General features: G+C 55.6%; 1 protein-coding gene across 6 annotated transcripts in view; it reads left to right on the top strand.

Moving 5' to 3' along the window:
* Positions 1-14,924, top strand: part of Ripor3 (RIPOR family member 3) — a 73,498-nt gene that overhangs the window by 34,164 nt on the left and 24,410 nt on the right. For 4 of the 6 annotated variants that reach the window (XM_021238959.2, XM_021238957.2, XM_021238958.2 and 1 more), the window contains exon 2: positions 11,146-11,273. In XM_021238959.2, the coding sequence (XP_021094618.2) occupies positions 11,146-11,273 (128 nt within the window). The other 2 variants (XM_087197712.1, XM_021238961.2) reach the window with 2 other exon arrangements.

Here is a 14,924-nt window from a genome sequence, read left to right on the forward strand (position 1 = left end):
CTGGATTCCATCAGATTTCAGATCTTTATACACAATGTGTTTTATTTTTGGACCAAGCAGTGGCTCTTTTGATTTTACACTTTTTGAGGGGTCAGAAGCTAAGGGAGTGTGAAGATGCCTGTTAGGCCCTCATGTTTGCTGCTTTCTTGTGAGGTGATAAAACTGTAATTTTGGGTTCATTTTATCATGAATGTTTGTGTTTCATACTCTGAATTTCAGTAAAAATCAAAATTTAGAATTCTAACCAGTCATATACACTGGATAATTTGGTAAGAAAAAGTACATTTTCCCCCTCAAACTGGATAATGTAGAATTTTGTCTCGTGATCTGTAAGTTCTTCCTTTGGTGGAACAATACTTTTATTTTGAAAACACTCTTGGGCATTTAAAACAAAATGAAGTGTATCCTCTTTGAAACCTGTGTGTCTCTTTTTCAGGGTTTTGCATGCAGTGGCAGCATAAGTGTTAGATCCATGGCAACCTAACCATAACCCTTGGTGAGGCTTGGGGTTGCTCATTGTGATGCATAGCATCCTCACTGGATATCGTAGCTGCTTGTTTGGGCAGCACACTAACCCTACTTAAAACACTGTGATATACTGGGGTTCTAGTTAGCTAACTCAGTTCAGGGTACTTTTGAGCTGTCTTGCTACACAGAATTGTAGCTAACAGTCCTAATTATAACTAGTGCCACATCGAGTTCTTGGTATGGCCTGTGGAGACAGACATCATTTGATGTAAATATGGGCTAAGGACTTCGTGTTCTTTGGCTTGTGTATATAATTGTGTTGTATAGTCTCAGAGTACATTCTAACTCTACATTTCTTTTCTTTTTTGGTACCGGGATTCAAACTTGGGACCTTGTGCTTTTGAGGCAGGCTCCAGAACCACTGAGCTAAATCCTCGGCCTCTAACCCTACATTTCTAACCATGATATTGGTAATCTTTCCATGAATATTAGGTCTCCTCCAGATGTAGGCCATTCCTTAGGAAAGTTAACAGTGTGCACTTTTAGATTTTATTTATATCTACAGACAGATTACTGTAATGCAAATGGTACTGGGAAAATTACTGAATCAACTTGCTAAATGGTAAATGTAGTACAAGAGGAGCCTTTTAGCTTATTTAATATGTACAGAATACATTAGAAAAAAATTATTAGTGGATCCTAACTCTCCAGTTTGAATAGTAGAAACCACATGTAAATTAGATGGATGCCGGATGGGAAATAATATTGCTAAATTTGAGAGTTTCTTTTTACATTACTAATGTAGATTGATTTGTGTAGTAAAACAGGGTTTGAAAGGTTTTGTTACAGGGAGCATGGTCTGTTGAAAACTTTTTAAATTGTATTTTTCTAGGTCCACTGCTGTATATGAAATGTCTAATCTAATAAAGAAAACTATAAGAGGAAAAAAAATGTCCCTTCAGAATTTTTGACAAAACAGAAGCCCTTACCCTCCTGTATCTTAATTACAGGTCGCTTACTCATGAGAGACTTGGTTCTGTTGGGTTTTGGTTTATTTTTTAACCAGGATCCTCCATGCCTGCCTATGGTACAGCATTTATAAGGGTGCCCAGCTGAAGGGTCGCCTCTGTGTCCCCCCAGCCTGCTCCCCAGAGCCACCTTCCGGAGAGTTAAGTTGTAAATATCCCTCCACCAGTATGGTGGGCGCCCTGCAGTAATTTTTTTTTTTTGGTACTGAGGATCGAACTCGGGACCTTGCACTTGTGAGGCAGGTGGCGGAACAAGTGAGCTAAACCCCAGCCCTGCCCTGCAATAATCTTGTTCAGACACAGTGATGCCATTGATTAAAACTGCTGCTTCATCCTGGGTCACAGTGGTGCCGACCAGAGCGAGCAGACGGAGTGTCTGCTGAGCTGTGTGAAGGGAGGGCCCAGGAGGAGCGGGGATCTTGCCTGGGTGTTACAGGCCTGCTGGGCACCGTGAGAGGTCACCCTGGCTCTTGGGTGTGCAGAGGTGGGATGGGACGACTTGGGATTTCTGAGAAGTAGGCAGATGTGGCATCTCTGACTGAGGCCTTCATGGAGGAGATGGGACAGATGAAGTCTGTGGGGAAGACATGGGCCTTGCCAGGCCTCAGGCCTCCACAGGCAGCACCTTAGCACCTCATGGCCTGGGCAAGAAGGTGGGGCCAAGCTCTCACAGGCAGGACTAAAAGGGGGACAGATTTAGCCACGTGGGTGTCTGATGCATCACTCACAGGATGGCTCCACACACACCCAGAAGAAGCAATGGAAAGGTCATGGGGGGCTGGAGAGAACAGAGAAGGGGTCGCCACCCGGGATTTCCCAAGGGCTCCCGGAGATCGTGGAGCAGCAGGCGGCAGGTGGGTGGAGGGCGATGGAAAGGAGATTCCGGACACTGGATGGAGGGAGGGAAACTGACAGCGGTCAGCAAGGAGGGACGGCAATGCCAGAGCTGGCCAGGGGCTGGGGCGGGGGGCATCAGGCTGGATGTGAGCCCGCCTGGCCGTGGAGGGTGACGTGTCCTTGGGCACTGAGGTGCCACAGTGTGGTGTGGGAGTAGCACACAGGCACACACGTGGCTCCTATCCCGGGGGTCCCGGCTCACTCATCCCCAAGCCTCGCCCCAGCCCATGTCGGAGTCCCGGGGTCGCCTCGGACACAGCGCAGTGCAGCCTTGAGGGTCAAGTGGGATAAGCAGGGTCAAGTGCGAGTCTGGCCGAGGCTCCCAGCTGGGCTGGCTGCCAGACGATCTGGGAACCAGAGTGGGGGAGCGAAACTGGGCGGGCGGGCAGCTGGAGGAGGGGCAGACACGAGGGAGGAGGCGGGGCCAGGGCAGGGCCGCAAGGTGATTGGCTGTCCGTGCATCAGAGCCCTGTCCTCCTTGGGACCCGTCCTCCATAGTCAAGAACTTTTCTTTGATTTTCGGTTTGTTTTGTGGTCCTGGGGTTTGAACCACCCAGTGCCTTCATGCTGAGCTGCATCCCCACCCCCACCCCCACCCGTTTTTTTCGGTTTGTTGAGACAGGGTCTTGCTATGCAGTTCAGGCTGGCCTTGAACTCACTAGGTAGCCCAGGCTGGCCTCCAACTCACTGCTATCTTCCTGCCTCAGCCTCCCACGTGCTGAGATGTAGATGTGTGCCAACGCGCCCAGCAAAATATACAGACCAATATATTAATATTATACAGTAAAGTTTTTGTTTAAGACAGGGTCTTACACTGCTACCAGACTAGGGAGCCCTCTGGCCCCCTGCCGCCATTAGCACAGAGCTTCTCACAGTGTGTGTGTGTGTGTGTGTGTGTGTGAAACACGGCCCCAAGGGACCCGTTTGGAGACCTTCCTGATTGTCACAGGTGAGGGCCGAGCTGCCAGTGCACAAGAGGCTGCTGGATACACGGGCAGCCCCCCAGCAAGGCTGGCTCAGCCCTGAGCACCAGCCGTGCTGAGGTAGAGCCCCCCATAACCTTCTCGTGAGGGCCCTGGGCTCCATGCCACCAGGCCCCCGGCGGGCTGTGGGTCAAGTGGGCACAGGCTGGGAGGCAAGCATCCGAAGCTGAATTGTTGGAAGTATGATGCTGCCACTTGCTAGTTCGGCCACTTTGTCTCTGTGAGCCTCAGTTTCACCATCTGTTAAATGGGGAGGCAGCAGCACCCTCCTCGCGGGCGCTGTGGGACACAGCAAGAAGCTGCACATCCAGCACTTGACCCAGCGTCTGGGACACGGAAGTGGCCACTTACAGGGCCTAGAGAGCAGGCTTAGGCCGGGCCTTCTGGGTGCCAGGGCTACTGAGCATGTTCCCAGGACAAGCTGGGCCTTGGTGCTTGGACAGCAGCCACCGGGCCACCTCCTCCTTCCTCCCATGACCACAGTGTCAGGAGCATCTCTGGCTCCACCCTGCCCCGTGGCTCTCTCTTCATCTCCCTCCCAGCTGCTCACCCTCAGCTCTGAAGCCAGAGTGGGGCTCAGAAGCACCGCTTGTGTCCCCAAAGGCTCTGCTTCCATCCCCGGCCCCTCAGCTCCTCTGTGATCCGCCCACCTCAGCCACACACACTGTGGACTGGTCTTGGAGGCAACCCCTGGGGAACCCTGGCAATGGTGAGAGGGAGTAGACTCGTGTCGAGGGGCCAGTGCTGGGGCCCGGTCAGTGAAAATACCCCGGATGTTGGCGGAAAGCCAGTCTTATTTACCTCACAGAACCCAGCAGCAATAGCGGGGATGGAGGCAGTGTTTCTAAGAGAAAAGTCTTTAAGAGAGAACTTTCTCTTCTAATTCCAGTTCATCCTGAAAAGCAATGTTCTCTACCTCAAAGGATACCTAGAGTCCACTTGGAGCCTTTATTACTGTACAACTGAGGACAACTTACTCAACTTCTGTTTTCTTCAAACTAACATTTCTGATTATGAAGGGACATATGTCCATTGTAGAACCTTCCCTTCTACCCTCCCTTCCTTCCCTCCTTCCTTCCTTCCTTCCATCTTTTCCCTTATGGTACTGGAGATTGAACCCAGGGCCCTCATACTGATCTACATCCCCAGCCCCTGTTTTTTACAAAGTTATTCTGAGGCAGGTCCTTGTTAAATTGCCCTGGTGTGACCTAAACTTGTGATCCCTTTGCCTCATTCTTCCAAGTGCTGAGATTACAGGTACACCTAACTTCACTGTAGAAGGTATCGTTTCAAAAATAAAATTGAGGTCACTTTGTACATAGTTTACCTTTTGCTCCTTTTTATTCAACATCTTTGAGCTTCCTCCTACAGTGGTGACTGTTCCTCGAAGTCATGTCCCTAATGGCCACATAACTTCCTCTACAGGGCTGAATCATGGGTGACTTGACTTTCCCCTGTGCCCGCCCCCTGGAAACCGTGCCCAGTGTTCTCATCTGGGAAACAGACACAGCACCACCTGCCCATGAACGAGATCAGCACTTGCTGTTTACCAGCCTGAGAGTCACAGGTCGGGCACAGCTTCAAGCAGGGCAGGAACCCTCCCAGACCACCTGCCCCAGCCAGGAGGGATGCAGGGGCCATGGACAATGTGATGGCAGGTGGGGGTCCTCCCGGACTCAAGATGCCAACTCTCATGCTGCCACCTGGCTGTCTTGGGACAGTAAACCTGGAGGAGTGACTGGGGCTCCCAGGAAGTGGCTCCTAAGCAAGACACCAGGGACACCTGCCCACGGGCTCTCTGCCTGGAAGGCAGCTGGCTTCTGCAGAAGTCACCTTGGGGCCCTTGCCGGCTCCAGGTTGCTTCCAGGTGGTTCTGAGGATGGCCGGGTCAGGCAGTGAGGCCCAGGACCAGGCTCCAGGAGGGCAGGGTCTTCCTGCTCCACTTTAACTCAGGTTCTTTATTTAAAAACACTAATTTAGGGCTGGGGATTTAGCTCAGTGGTTTTGCCGCCTGCTGCACAAGCGCAAGGACCCGAGTTTGATCCCCCGTACCAAAAAAAAAACAAACCCAGCACTAATTTATATCACACTAAGACAGTGCACCCTAAGTGGAGGTTGGTTATCTTCAAGTCAATAAAACCAAACAACTTGATTAAATTTGAGCTCTACCTTCTGCCTGCCCATGGCTCGCTCTGCTCTGTACCTGGGCTAGTGCTGGGCTGGGGGTAGACGGAGCTACTCAGGGCCCTGGGTTCATCCCCAGCACAAGGACGGGGAGCGGGGGGATAAAGAAGAACAAGGAAAGGACAAAGGGACTCGAGCAGAGTCATGTTCCCACCCATGCTGTTCCCAATCCTCGGCACACGCTTCCCTCCCACTTTCCTTCTCCACAAGCCAATTCCCCCTCCTAGTTCAGACTGTAAAGCACCTCGTCCCTTCTCTCAGGGGCCCTCTGAAGCCCTCCCTCACCTGGGGATGAGCCAGGGGTGCCTTTGCTCCTCCACAGGTCTCAGCTCACTCCCTACCAGGGCACGATCTCATTACCCCTGACTGCCACCCAGCCTCCCGGGACTAGTTCACAGCTGTGTGCCCTGTGCCTGCATACGGTAGGCACTCAGAGCCCTTGAGGCCCTCAGGGGAGGACTCAGACAAGGCTCTGAGGAAACAGCTCGGTCACTCATTTGTTCAATTACCAGCTCAGGCTCTGCCCACAGCTGTGAGCAGGACAGGATGAGCCGCTGCCCCCGCAGCTGGGTGCTCATGTGAGGCATGACTACCCCCAGGAGTGAGAGCAGGATGCCTGCTAAATTCCCTGAGGAGGAGGCCGAGACACAGGGGGAGCTCTGCAGGGAGGAGGAGTCTGGATTATCCTGCTCTCCCTTCGCTGTGGCGGGGCCCAGGTGAGGCCCATGAGCAGGTGGGCTTTGTCCTGCCATCACTGGTGGCAACAGGGCTTGGACACGGGCTCCCTCGGGTGCCCCTGTGCAGACAGTCAGGTTCCAGAGCTCTCTCCTTGTCCCGGACTATTTGGCCATTTCCTTTCATTCTCAACCCAAGAAGCTATTTTGGAAACTCCTATAAGCAAACGAATCCCTGGCTGCCATTTGAAGGGGAGAAAAAAGAGCCTTAAGTGAGGGAGTCAGGCATAAAAGCTACCCAGCCCCAAAAGCCCACAATGCTAAATTTAGAAGCTTCACCTCTAAATGAGGTGAAATTACAGGTTCCTCCGGCGGGCGGCGCCGAGACACAGGGCAGCTGTGGCCAGCAGTGAGCAGGACAGATTTGGGGATGGAGGTGGGCTCTCCTTCCTCCAGCCACACCTTGGGGGCAGAGGCCCAGGACACTGCCCAGTGTCTGGAGCAGCTGCCTGTTTGCGGAGCCCCCTGTAGCCTGCCTGCTGGTTCCAACAGCGCCAGTCTAAGTGTGGGCTCCCCGGGTGCCCGGCCAGAGACCAGCGGCGGCGAGGGACTGAGGAGCACAGGAGGCAGCCTGTCTGCCACCAAAGGTTTGAGAACTGCATCACTGCTATGCCTCCTTCCTCTGCCCAGGAGCCCAGCAGGGTCTCTGGGTCAGCTCTGATGCCCTGCCGAGCACTGGCTGCCAGGGCTCCCTGAGCTCCTGGTGTCCCTCCCCATGAGCCTGTTCTCTTCCAGGCCCTCCCTAGACGTGCCCACAATCCAGCAGCTAACGAGTCCATGCCAATAGCTGCAGGGGAGGTTGCTGTCGGAGGGGAGGGGTCTTCGAGGGACCCCAGTCTTGCCAGCTTCCCTTTCCTGAGGCTAGTGCCCCTACTAGGCTGGCCTTAAACATTAGGGGGATCATGGCCACCAAGGCTCTGGAGATTCCCACTCTGCCTGCCATCCCATCCCCAACCCTGTGTGTTTCCCACAAGAAATCCAGCTGGACAGGAGTCATCTAGTTACACAGGACCAGCCCCACCAGGGCCAGCCAGGAGGGGGCGCTGGAAGCTGCTCCTTCGCTCCTCCCCACAGGGGACTGCACCCGGATGCCTCTGTTCTGGGCCTCTTCCATTCCTCTCAGTCTGGGTCTGGTTCCCAGGCAGGGTGTGAGTCCTCCAAATGGCTGGAGGGGGGATCAAGCACAGCCTAGTGTAAGTTGCCAGGCTTTGCAGCCCAGGGTGCCCAGGTTCAAATTCCAGCTCTGGCGTTTCCTGAGTGATCTGGGTTTTGATGGATTTTTTTTTTTTTTTTGGTACTGGGGATCGAACTTGGGTCCTTCCGCTTTCGAGGTAGGTGGTGGAACCACTGAGCTAAATCCCTGGCCCCCTGAGTGATCTTGATTTTGAAGGAGACATCCTCCCACCCAGGTCTCAGTTGCTCTATCTCCCAAATAGGGATCTATAATAGTACTCGCTTCACGTGGTTTTGGGAAATTCAAATAATACTGTTGAAAGCCCTTAAAGCGAGGAGCAGGGCCCCAGCTCCCAGAAGAGGGTGGTGGTCGGAAGCAGGGCTATGTATCAGTAGCAGCTGCTTTTGTAATAGTTTTATTGGGACAGAGACCCTCCCACTCATTTGCAAATCATCTGTGGCTACTTTTGGCCTAAAAGTACAGTAGTTGTGACCAAAAAACCCCATGCATCCTGCAAAGCCAGAACTATTTACCACCTGGTCCTTTACAGGAAGCTTTCAGCTGTGCCTCGGGGGGGGGGGGGCGGGGAGTGCTTGGTGACAGTAATTATTAGCACCACTGGGCTCTGGGTTGGCACTGTGCAGGAGGTGGCTTTCCTTCCTGGCTCCCAGTTTCCCAAAGATATGCCTGGCACGTTCCATGCACTAAGCACACCCCTGGCTCTGATTCAGTGGGGGAGAGAACTCACAATGACAGTCCTCAGAAACTACAGGGAATCAGCACCTGCAAAGCCAGACAGGACTCCTGAGGCCGAGAGCAAGGAAGTGTGTGGCAAGGCTCTGAGGGTGGCGACCTCAGGGTGGGAGAGGAGGGATGACGGGTGTCTTCGTTACTTTTCTCACTGAGACAAAATACCCAACACCCAAAGCTAAGGGAGGAAACGGTTATTTCAGTCCATAATTGGTCCACTCCAAGACAGGGTGGGATGGCAGAGGGGCCTCACAGAGGAGAAACAATCCATGGCAAGCAGAAGGCAGCAAAAGCAAGTGAGCAGTGACATGGTTCTTTCTGTCCCTTACATCTTTTTTTTTTTTTTGGTACTGGGGATCGAACTTGGGTCCTTGCGCTTGCGCAGCAGGTGGTGAAACCACTGAGCTAAATCCCCAGCCCATGTCCCTTATATCTTATCCGGGCTACTTAGGGCAGGTGGCACTCACACCCTTCATCCTGGTGCCCCCAGTCCTAGCACTGCACCATGAACAATGCCAGCGTCACACACTCTAGATCCAGCCATGTCTGAGAAAGCCCCACCTATGACTGGGTGAGGCTGTGGGGGACCTCTGGACACAGCCATGCAGCCGGGAAGCCCATCCCATAGGCAGTTCAACTGCCGTTTGAGCTCCAGGCATGAGGCGTTGGCCTACATGGGGCCTGGGCTCTCCTCTACACCCTCTTCTGACGGTAAGTAAGGATGTGCACAGCTGCACGGGCTTAGCTGCTAGGGCCCTGGGGGAGCCGGCTGTTCGCCATTGTCCTTCTCTTTCTCCCGAAGTGGGATGACCTGTAGGTGGTGGTAGCTCCTTCTCATCTCTTTGCCCATCCCAGTTGGGAAGGCACCTGGCCCACCCTGGGTGCGCACTGGTGAGACTCACGGACAGCGGGGCAGCAGCCCCCAGGGGAGCCTCCACCAGTGTCCAACCACGGGGCTGAGATTCCTTTGGGGCTGATTTTCAGCTTCCATGGGGATATCTGCTGGCTCATAGCAGCTCTAAAACTTTCAAAGTTGACTCTGGTGAGCAGGGATGAGCTGGTGGCACAGGCGGGGGCTGTGGGGTCCTCCTTGAGGAGGGGTGGGACCGGAGCCTGGCATGTGAGTGTCCCTGAAGCCAGGTGAGAGCACTTTCGGTGACCAGCGCTGAAGTTGCCATAAGACACACCTGGGTTCATGCTGCCCCTCTGAGCCTCAGTTTCCTCATCTATCCAGTGAGGGCATCAGTAGCTCCTGTCCCCTAGGGGGTTGTGTGGCTTTAGTAAGATAATTCGCGTTAGGCATTTAGCACAGGGTCAGCTTAATATTGAGCAGTGGAGAAATGATGCTTCTGTTGCAAGCCTGCCTTAACTTCCCCATCTGTTCACAGGAGTTACAGTGGCCCCCAGCTCCAGGGTGGCCACCCAGCAGGTGCTCAGGGAATGGTTCCACCTTCTTGCATCAGGGTGACAAGTTGCTCACCTGCCTCCCCTGTCGTAGCTCTTAGCTGCCTTACCTGGCTCCCTTGCTCACCTGGTCACGTCCAGGGTGGAGTCTCCATGAGCCAGGTGTGCAGCCAGCCAGCTCTTCCTGGGTGACCTTTGCACTCTGTGGGCTCTGAGTGCATTGTGTCCTCTGCCCTTCTGTGAGGTAAGGTCTCTTCTGAATTCCCATTTCACAGTTGTGATCACTGAGGCCCAGAGCCAGCTGGGGCACAGTGGGACTTGAACCCAGGACTGGCTTCCTTGCTTCTGATGCTTTCCCATGCTGCATATGGGGACTGGGGGTGGGGGGACACAGATGGGTTTAGGGTGCTGAGTGAGGGCTCCGAGCCCTGTTGGCAGCTGATAACAGGATGCAGGACTGAACGCTGGGTGGATGTGGCCTTGTTGGAGCTGCAGGCTCGCTTGTGTACAGGAGGCCTGGGTGTGGTAGCACCATTTGTGGTTTGCTCTGGGCAGCAGGGTCCCCAGAATCCTTTGATGGACAACACCCTGGCTGAGGAGGACGAAACTGTAGCAGCAGAGATTTAGATTAGATATGAAAGAGAACTTTCCGACTGCCCACTCTAGAAGGTACTGGCCAGAAGGGCTATGTTCCCAAGAGATGTGGGGCATTTTTCCAACCTAGAGATGGTTTGGAAAAAAGAGAAGACAGCCAGGGTCCTGGGCTGGCATCACTGAAGCCTGGGCCGGAGACAGGGCAATGGGTTCGGGACGATGGCAGCCCCTGCTGTGAGGAGGCTGTGACCTGGGGTGTATCTCCCTGCTCAAAGCCCTCCCTGGCTCCTGCTACCCTTGCTCAGGTGCAAGGCCAAAGCCCCCCTGGGGCTCCCGAGGCTGCTGGGGACCTGTGCTCTGCCAGCCTCTCTGCCCCCACCTCCTTTATGTTTCTGGACCTTCATCTTTCTGCACTCCACCCAGACCTGTGCCCCATGGCTCCTGCTGCTTCACCCCATCTTTGCCCCCATGCTGCTCGGCCTTCCCAGCTCTGGTCACCTCCTCAGCAGGGTCAGGAGCAGGGCCCTGGCACTTCACTGCAGACTCTGGACCACAATGGTCCCTGGTGTGTCTCTACCGCTGGGCGCTGCCTGACTGGCCGGGCACATGGTTTGTGTCGCCAGTGCAGTGTCCGGCACACAGTAGATGCTCAGCACCAAGGGTCATGGAGGTGAGAGGGCTGGGCCTGGAGGCACAGTTCCATGACTCCTGCTTTCCAGGGGCAGCATCGCAGGCACAGGAAGAACCTGCACGCAGAGTATAGCGACCTCAGGGAGTCTCAGTTTCTCCACTGTGAGCCTGAGACAGTACCAGCTGCCCTGTGCGGTGGGGCCGGGGTGAGACTCAGAGGGATGGCACCAGGATGCGTCCCACAGTCAGCACTCCGGAGGTGGGCGTGCCAAGCTGACCGTCCTGTCCTCTCCTTGCAGGTGACGACCATGTCGGTGAGGGTGCGGTTCCTGTCCCCTGGGGATGCCGGGGCCATGGGGGCCATGGGGGCCGTGGGCCGCAGCGCCTCCTTTGCGGGCTTCAGTGGCACCCAGAGCTGGAGGATTGCGTAAGTACCCCCCATCACGCAGTGTCCTGGGCGCAGGGCTTACTGGAGGAACAGGAAGGACAGGGGCCACCAGTGACCCGAGGCTCCTTCATGTCCAGATTGGAGCCAAGAGAATGGAAGGACAGACAGAGAGACACATAGACACACTCAGGGCTGCAAGAAACCTACAATTTCCTTGAGATCAGAGCAGTTATCGTTTCAGATGCTCTGAGGTCAATCTGGCTGGCATATCAGGCCTACATGGCAAAAGGAGCTCAGAGTAGTGAGTCCACTGGCCCAAGGTCACACAGTAAAACTGCTCCAGAGCTGGGACTCCATCTCCTGGGGGCGGGTTTAGGAAGGAATGTTCTTCCTGTTTGGTACCCTGGGCAATGGGGCTATCCCGGCTCTGTGACCTGGAGCAAGTGACTTCATGTCTCTGAGCCCTGGCTTCCTCATCTGAAAACTGGGAGTCATGCATGTTCTTCCCTCTCATGTTGTCACCATGGCCATGAGCTCACGAGAGATGCTGGCTGGGCTGGGCCACCTCATAGACTTGGGGTGAGAAGTCCCTGTTCCTGGGGGCTGCAGCCCATGACTCAGCCTGGCTGTCCTAGAGTCTCATGTTGGGCATTGTGTTACTTTTCTCTTGTTACTGAGACAAAATACCTGACTCCCAAAGTTAAAGGGGGAAAGGTTTGTGTAACTAACAGTTTGTAGAGGTTTCAGTCCATAATCAGCTGACTCCAAGGCAGGGTGGCCTGGCAGAGGTGCAACACAGAGAAGAATCAGTTACGGCAAGCAGAAGGCAGCAAAAGCAAGCAAGCAAGGGGCCTTAACAGCGTCTCTCTGCCTCTTTTATATTATCCAGGCTGCTTAGGGCAGGTAGAACTCACACCCTTAATCCCAGTGCCCTTGAGCCTAGCATCGCACCATGAATCAATCCCGGTGTCACACACTCTAGCTCCACCAGCCTATGCTGCATGAGGCTTTGGGGGGACATCCAGACCCAGCCATGACAGGTACTGTGCCAGCCCCCAGGGAACCGTCTACCAGCTGGCAGGCCTGAGGGGCAGGTTTCTGGCATCCTGAGAGCCCCAAACCTTCACCTGTCTGAGTGGGTGGGTGACAGGTAGGGTCCCCAGCCACAGCAGGGTGCAGAACCTGGCTGGCCAGTGAGTGGGCAACAAGCATGTCTCTTGCTGCCATACCCCTGCTTGGAGCCCCCAGTGTCCACTACTACTTAGGCTGCAGTCCATGCCCTCAGTGGCTGAGGCCCTGTGATCCCCCCCAGCCTCCTTCCTGCTCCTGCATGCCAGGCATTGATCTCCCCCTCAGGTCTTACCTGGAGCACTTGTCCTGCCTGCTTCTGCTGCTGCTTCTCCAGGGCCTGGTGTCCTGCAGGCCCCAGGGAGGACCCTGGGCCCCAGGCAGGCCAGGCCCCCTTCCACATTCCCTGAGCTCTGGGTTCAATGGCTGCATGATGGACCCTCCCTAGGGACCTAGTCACTCACCTTGCACAGGCCGCTCATACCCAGGTGTGTCCGAGGGGCAGCCACACCTCCATCTGGCTGGAATCCTGGTGTCTCAGCTAGGAGCACCCTTAGGAATCCCTGGGTCCTCAACAGATGTGTAAGGAGACCTAGGCCATGCCAGGCTCTGGGGACAGACTCCACCCTCCTGGTGGGGGGTGGGAGCAACAATAAGAATACAGTAATGAAGATGGATTCAGCGTTGGCAAGGGCTATGCAGGACCAAGAAGAGGGTGTGGGGAGGACGGCCAGCCTTCCCTGCAGGGCTGGGGCAGGGAGACGGAAGGACAGAAGAAGCAGGTCCTGAGCAGGTAGGGGATGGGGAACTCTTCAGGTGGACAGGACAGCAGGTGCAGAGGTCCTGAGGCAAATGAGCTTTGTGGGACAGAAAGCAGACGTGTGGCTGGTACGCGGGACCCTGCTCAGAAGGGGCTTGTGGCTGCAGAGAACTGAGACATGTTCTCAGTTGAGGGGCCACGAAGGGCTCAAGCAGAGACTTCAGATGGGATGAAATGCAGCCAAAGACCCAGAGGGATGAGCACCCAGTGCCCAGGAGTTCAGGGCTCGGAAAGGAAATGTGGGGGCCCGGAAGTGCGGCTGGGAGCGCTGCAGGTACAGCGTCCAGGGTCTCACTGCTTCTGAGCTGCCTCTTCCTGGGACTCCTGCTGTCCCCACCCTGGGGGTCCACATCAGGGCTGGGGGGCCAGCTGTGTAGGCCACATGGCCAAGGGACGTGGCCCCTCAGGCCCCAGTGGGAACTCTCCCCACAAAGTGCCCCATGCTCTCGGCACTCTGGGGGGAAGCGGACAGAGTGACCTGGTCCCTGACACTCAGGCTCATGGGCCACCAGCCCAGGCCAGCACTGTCCATGTCCCGGACCCTACCTTTTCCTTAAGGGAGCTAGAAAAGGCCTGGTCCAGCTAGTCCGGGTCCCTGAGTGGCCACCCTGGGGCCTCAGCCTCTGCTGTCCCCCGCCCAGGAGTAAGAAAGGAAGTGACAGGGAGGAAGAGCATCTATTTTTACTTCCTGTCCCCGTCCTGACCCGTGGCTCCAGCTGGACAGCCTGGCTTGGGTTTCAGGCCTCACCTTCTGGCCTTATTTCCCAGGTAACCCAAGCAGGCTGGAACAGCCAGGCTGCCCAGACACTCGGCTCTGGGGTGGGTCAGGCCAGGGACCTCGGGCAGGAGAGCAGGGCTCTTTTTAGATACCAAGGGCTGATGCCTCCCTTGCTCCCAGTCCTCCCTATCCCCGCTTTGACACAGACAGCTTTCTAGTGTGCAGAGAATTCACTTGGAAGCAACCTCATGGTGAAATCTTATACTAAGTCATGCGTGACTGCCACAGGAAGGCCATTTCCATTTTCTAGGCGCTGAAGGAGGGATGGGGGCAGACCCTGATATTGTCCCATTCTTCCCCAACTGAGAGTCACAGTTGCCCTTAACCCCTGTCCTGCCCGCCCCTTCCCAGGCTGCTGGGCGGATTCCTGCTGGGCTGGGAGCCCCTGCCATGTGCTCGCCTCCCTGGCAATGCCTCTGTTGGGTCTCCTGAGACATATGGGCGTGAACACTATGACTGAGCTTGCGGGGAGGCAGACCTTGCAGCCTGTGCGGGGAGGAGAGGGCCTCACGTCCGGGTCTGTCCTCCACCCTGAGCCTCCAGAGCCCATCCGGTGGCGCTGCAAGGGCTGGGGCTGGGCGGGTGCCGCCTGGAGCTCCTGACCTGACCCAGCAGCAGCCTGTGCCAAGGCCCTCGATGGCAGCGCAGCCACATGTGACCGCCGGGCCCCTGGGGCACACGTGCCTGTCCGAGTCGTCAGGCGTGCCGGGTGCTGTTTAATATTTATTGAGTCCTCTCTGGGCTGAGCTGGAGACACATCCGGCCCCAGAGGCTGCGCCCTGCCGGCTCTTGTGACATCCGGGCCTGACTCGAAGCCTGATTTCAGCATCTGTGGTTGCGCACGCACGCATCGCGGCCGGCCCGGCCTGCCCTGGGACACCAGAGGGGGAGCCGGCCTCAGGCTTGTAGGTAGAGGGAAAGGGGGCCAGGCCCAGAGCGACCCACGCCCACCTGCCCACCGCCAGGAACCCACCTCTCCTGCGCCTGGAGATGGCGACCTTGTGGAGGGCGCACTTCCAGAGGT

Source organism: Heterocephalus glaber, unplaced genomic scaffold, assembly GCF_053883595.1.
Source record: "Heterocephalus glaber isolate CG9 unplaced genomic scaffold, H.glaber_assembly_v1.0 deba00001673, whole genome shotgun sequence".
Lineage (NCBI taxonomy): Eukaryota > Metazoa > Chordata > Mammalia > Rodentia > Bathyergidae > Heterocephalus > Heterocephalus glaber.